General features: G+C 36.0%; 2 protein-coding genes across 2 annotated transcripts; both read left to right on the top strand.

Moving 5' to 3' along the window:
- The first annotated feature begins 1675 nt into the window (after positions 1-1675).
- On the top strand, positions 1676-4231 carry LOC125853872 (G-type lectin S-receptor-like serine/threonine-protein kinase RLK1). The gene is made up of 2 exons (XM_049533626.1): positions 1676-2191; positions 2319-4231. Exons 1-2 carry the CDS (start codon positions 1861-1863, stop codon positions 4205-4207), a joined length of 2220 nt encoding a protein of 739 aa, XP_049389583.1. The 5' UTR covers positions 1676-1860; the 3' UTR covers positions 4208-4231.
- Positions 4232-4303: 72 nt separating this feature from the next.
- Positions 4304-5161, top strand: LOC125860589 (FT-interacting protein 3-like). The gene has a single exon (XM_049540592.1). It carries the CDS (start codon positions 4304-4306, stop codon positions 5159-5161), a length of 858 nt encoding a protein of 285 aa, XP_049396549.1.
- Positions 5162-6000: the final 839 nt, after the last annotated feature.

Genomic DNA, 6000 nt, shown 5'->3' on the forward strand with positions numbered 1-6000 from the left:
GAATTAATAATTTGTTATTTCATACAATTTTTCTTATGGTGTTACATTTAGCTACTTTTAGTTATCATGATAACATCACAATCAGTGCATATAAGTTAAACTCTTAAACATACAAGAAATGTTTACGACTTGGGAGGACAAGTTCTTGCTGCAAATAGTGCTCCAACAATATTTCATCTAGCAAGAGAAATCAGAGAGCTCACCTTGAAGTTCCAGGTTAGTTATTAGTTATTAGTCGCTAGTTTTCGTTTTATGCGTCTTAGTTTGACTGAACACGTAGTTCAAAAAAGTAAAAAAACTTGAATCTTGTGGTCATATATAAAGATGTGTGTAATGTACTAAATGCCCTTTGAATTAATGGTGATAGTTGACAAGTATGGATCGATAGGGAGAGAAGCTTTGCTCTTTGGACACATATATAAAGGTGAAGGAGGAAAAGTGAAGTATAGCAAAATCAAGATTAGAGAAACTGGCTATGCCAGGGGTAACTATTGACAATAAAGCTACTCTTGGAGATCTCTCTCTTGCCATGAAGGGAGAGCTCATAAAATAGGCGAAAATGTGATCAAGATCACGACAGTGTTTGGCATGACGACGGAAGTCATTTTTCTCCTTTTGATGGAAAACACATTATTTTTTTGGTAACGAAACACCAGAAAATGATTTCCTCCTTTTCCTGAAAAAATGACTCCTGTCGTACCAAACTTGACTACTGATCTTTTAGCCTTTGTATTACTACATTAGGAAATAGTTAAATAGAAATAGTGTAGCACATTAATATGTAGGTTCATTACCTATTATTTTGTTAAATTTATTTTATAGTGAATAGACAAGAAAAGGATCATCTTAGAATACTAGAAATGTTATAGACAAAGTCACACAGAAAAGCCAAGAGTTATATTCAATTTTCCAACTGAATTAATAGTTAAAGATATAATAAATGTTCCATCAAGACAATTGGACCACAAATTGCCTAGTTTTATCATAATTTTTCTTGACTGTGGAATTGACCTAGTCACTAGTCTAATTAATATCTTGCTAGAGGTAGGCGGAAGAAGTATCGGAAAGAAGTTATTAGATCGGATATGACATAGTTTCAGCTTATCGAGGACATGACCGTAGATAGGAGGTTGTGGAACACATAGCTTAAGGTAGAAAGTTAGTAGGTTCGCATTGTTTCGCTTATCCTTCCATTATAGCAGTCCTAGCATTGCTCTAGTAGTTTCTTGTCCTTCGATTTCTGTTACTATTTGATATTTATTATACTTCGATTTTCGTATTATTTTATTGTAGTTACTGGTCAGATTGATTTTTCATCTTCTCAATAGTACTTTTTCATGACCTCTTCACTTTTGTTATTTCTTTTTATGTTTTTTCTTGAACTGAGGGTCTATAAAAAAAACAACCCCTCTACCTTCAAAGTAGAGGTAAAATTTGCGTACGTTCTATCTTTATGTAACATCATTCAACAAGAAGCTAAAATTGCCTTCATTTGAAAATTATTTTTCCCTTTATTGATATTATTAGTCATACATACACACCTAACATAGAAAAGTAGAAGTTGACTCTAAAGTCTTCATTGTTCATCCAAAAATCACACAACAAATTAATTCATGTTCTTGATTTGTTCAGACAAATCATATTTTCTCTTGCAATGTCTAATTATATTTCTTATTTTCTTGTAATAATTCTTCTTTTTTTCTTTCCATTACACAATTTAGCTCAAAATAATGGTAGAATAGCTACCAGTAGTTCTATTAGTGCAACAGATGAAAGTACCCCATGGCTTTCACCATCTAATGATTTTGCATTTGGTTTCAAAAAAATTGAAGAAAATAAAAATGAGTTCTTGCTTTGTATATGGTATGCAAAAATTCAAGAACAACTATAGTTTGGCATGCTAATATAAGTAATTTAGTGCCACAAGGATCAAGATTGAATCTTGATTCTCAAAGAGGTTTAATACTTAGTGATCCTCAAGGGAATACTCTTTGGAGAAGTGATTTGGTTTTTGGTAATATTGATTATGGATTGATGAATGATAATGGGAATTTTGTTGTAATGGGAAGAAATTCTAATGATCCATTGTGGGAAAGTTTTAGAAATCCAACTGATACTTTGTTGCCAAATCAAACATTGGAAAGAGGAAGCTTCCTTGTTTCTCAAAAGTCACAAGCTAATTTCACGCAAGGTATGTACGTGTTGAATTATGTGACCAACTCATTTGATTGTTTGATTATATTTGGTCTCTAACATGATATCTATATTATGGGTTGAGAGTACGATTTTGATGATTTAATTATATTATGTCTTGACAGGTAGATTTTATCTTCAGATGCTTGATAATGGGAATATGGTGCTTGTTACACAAAGTGTGCCTTCCAATATGGATTATGATGATGAGTACTATAACATTCAAACTTCAGATACAACAAATGCAACAAATTCAGGGGATAAGCTGGTTTTCGAAGAGAATGGGGTGATGTATGTATTGAAGCGAAACAATCAAAGGCAAATTCTTACTCCGCGATCCATTCCTTCAGCTTCGGACAATTATCATCGTGTGACACTTAACTTTGATGGAGTTCTTAGTCATTATTATCATTCAAGGATTTTGAATAGCAGTGGCTGGAATATTCTGTGGTCTCAACCGAATAATATATGCATCGAAATTGATGGAGACAAAGGACCTGGTTCTTGTGGTTACAACAATGTATGCAGTCTTGGTTCAAACAACAGACCAGTTTGTAACTGTCCTAAAGGATATTCGTTGGTTGATCCGAACGATGCTTATGGTGACTGCAAACCAGTTTTTTCTATAAGTTGTGATGAAGTTGGAAGGGGTTCAGCTGAAGATTTATACAGTTTCATCACGATTCGTGATACTGATTGGCCGAAATCAGATTTTCAGAAAATTAGCCCTTCTACTGAACAAGACTGCCAAAATGCTTGTTTGAATGATTGTTTCTGTGTTGTTGCTATCTATAGAAGCAATAGTTTCTGGAAAAAGAAGCTTCCGTTATCGAATGGGAGAATAGACACCAATTTGAATTCAAAAGCTTTTATGAAAATAAGGAAAGATGGTGTTCCTCCTCTGAGTATTCCTGGCTTTCCAAATTCAGGATCTAGTCGAAGCAAGAATTGGCGAAATCTGTCTGTTGTGTTGTCCGCGCTGTTAGGCAGTTCTGTTTTGGTAAATATTCTTTTCATCAGTGTATTCTGTTGGGGATTCTTCCATATTTACAAAAAGAAAATGAAGATATTGCGCCCTACGAGTCATGTGGCAGACTCTATGTGTCATAGTTTTACATACAAAGAACTTGTAGAAGCCACAAAAGACTTCAAGGAAGAGCTAGGCAGGGGTGCATTTGGGATTGTTTACAAAGGGGTAATGCCTATCGGTTCAAGAAACGTAGTTGCTATAAAGAAGCTGGACAGAGTTGCTCATGAGGCAGAGAAGGAATTCATAACTGAAGTAAATGTGATTAGTCAGACTCATCACAAGAATTTGGTCCGTCTGCTTGGATATTGTAACGAGGGAGCTCATCGTTTGTTGGTCTACGAGTATATGAGTAATGGAACTCTTGCAAGTTTCATTTTTGGTGATCTGAAACCTACTTGGAGTCAGAGGACAAATATCGCGATGGGGGTTGCAAGGGGACTTGCATACCTCCACGAAGAGTGCAGTACACAGATTATCCATTGTGATATAAAGCCTCAAAACATTCTCCTTGATGATCATCACGTTGCTCGAATATCAGATTTTGGATTGTCTAAACTGATGATGATTAACCAGAGTCGAACACTTACTAATATTAGAGGAACAAGAGGTTATGTTGCACCAGAATGGTTCAGGAATAGTCAAGTCACTGTTAAGGTAGACGTTTACAGCTTTGGTGTACTACTACTAGAGATCATCACTTGTCGGAAAAACTATGAGAATGAGGAAAGCTATGGACAAGAGGTGATTCTTACAGATTGGGTTCTAGATTGCCTTCAAGAAGGAAAGTTGGAAGCTCTAGTGCAAAGTGATTTCAAGGCTTTGAATGACAAGAAGCAGCTCGAGAGGTTCGTGATGGTTGGTGTTTGGTGCATTCAAGAGGATCCGTCTACGAGGCCTACTATGAGGAAGGTCTGTCAAATGCTTGAAGGATCTGTTGAGGTGACATTTCCGCCATGTCCATATAATTTTAGCATTACTATTTAAGATCATAAGCCTCATTTAAGCACAATTTACCTCCTCTGTATGTCCTTTTTCATTCAAGTGTTCTTGTTGTATGACTTGCTTTCATGTTTAAATTGTATGAATCAAGATACTGTCATCCTTATTATATCAGTGTTCTTAGGTAGTTCTGTTTTTGTTAATTGCCTACTTCTTTTGAGTACTTTCTCTCGAGTTTCTGTTTGGGCTATCAGTCAGCAAGATTTCCTCAGGTTCCAAACTATTCAAATACTTTCAACGAGGCTAGGACGAGCAGAGCCACCATTGAAAAAAGAGGTCGTGGACTACATGCTAGACGTTGGTTCGCATATATGGAGCGTAAGGAGAGCTAAGGCTAACTTTTTCAGATTAATCTATGTTGTGAGTCCACTATTGGCTATTGGAAAATGGTTTGATCAAATATGTCATTGGAAGAATCCACTCACAACAATTCTAATCCATATACTCTTTGTTATATTAGTCCTTTACCCTGAATTGATTGTTCCTACATTCTTTCTTTACCTATTCTTGATTGGTATTTGGCACTATAGATTGAAACCAAGACATCCACCTCACATTTCACATGCTAATGGTGTTTTCCCCGATGATTTGGATGAAGAATTCGATACATTCCCAACATCAAGAGGCTCGGATAAGGTGAGGATGAGATATTATCGTTTGAGGAGCATTGGAGGCAGGATTCAGACCGTGATAGGGGACTTAGCGACTCAAGGGGAAAGGTTTCATTCATTGTTAAGCTGGAGAGATCCAAGGGCATCGGCCTTGTTCGTGACATTCTGTTTGTTTGCTGCAATAGTCATGTATATCACACCATTCCAAGTTGTCGCGCTTCTCATTGGAATCTACGTGTTAAGGCACCCGAGATTTCGCCATAAACTTCCTCCATTGTCTACTAGTTTCTTCAAGAGGCTGCCTGCAAGAGCAGACTGCATGTTGTAGACTTAATAGTTGAGTGAATATTTGGTTTAAGGAGGTAGAATATGCAGCAAAAATGAATTTGAGATCACAAAGTTCTATTTTTTTTTATTTTTTTGTAATTTGACTTCTTTGAAGCTACGAATGTGTAATGTATTTGTTAAATTTGATTAACCTCAGTACTGATCTTTTAGAAAATGAAATAAACTGCAATAACGCCCGTTGAAATCTCACAAGTAGAGTCTGGAGAGGGAGAGTGTAAGCAGATCGTATCCCTTACCTTATAACGCCCATTGAAATCTCACAAGTAGAGTCTGAAGAGGGAGAGTGCAAGTAGATCGTATCCCTTACCTTATAACGCCACTGAAATCTCACAAGTAGAGTTTGGAGAGGGGGAGTGCAAGTAGATCGTATCTCTTATCTTATAACGCCTACTGAAATTTCATAAGTAAAGTTTGGAGAGGGAGAGTGGTAGATCGTATCCCTTACCTTATAACAAACAATTACGCCTCTTGTTTTTATACAACAACAATAATTACATCTCAATCCCGGTAATAATTTATATTAGAAGTTTTCTAACAAATCTATAAAACCTATTTCCAACTAATAGATATCATCTGTGTGGATCTTTTTCTTCTATTCTGTTCTATTATTAGGTAAGTCTGCATTGATTTCATAGGATTTGTAGGTCTTTCAAGTCAACTTTCTTTGATGTAATTTTACGTCTACCCGGTCCCTTTTAAATATATTCAGTACAATAGTTTCATACCTATGGACGAATGTATCTATAGGCAGTAGGTCGTCGTAGGACATGATGAAACCATTTCAAGCGACTTTCTCTCATTTCATCCTCAACATGTGCT

Source organism: Solanum stenotomum, chromosome 1 (genome assembly GCF_019186545.1).
Source record: "Solanum stenotomum isolate F172 chromosome 1, ASM1918654v1, whole genome shotgun sequence".
In the NCBI taxonomy this organism is placed as follows: domain Eukaryota; kingdom Viridiplantae; phylum Streptophyta; class Magnoliopsida; order Solanales; family Solanaceae; genus Solanum; species Solanum stenotomum.

Coding starts and splice junctions, on each gene's coding strand:
- LOC125853872 (XM_049533626.1), top strand. CDS start 1,861: ATGGTATGCAAAAATTCAAGAACAACTATAGTTTGGCATGCTAATATA. Junction 2,192..2,318: donor ACAAGCTAATTTCACGCAAG/GTATGTACGTGT, acceptor ATGTCTTGACAG/GTAGATTTTATCTTCAGATG.
- LOC125860589 (XM_049540592.1), top strand. CDS start 4,304: ATGAATCAAGATACTGTCATCCTTATTATATCAGTGTTCTTAGGTAGT.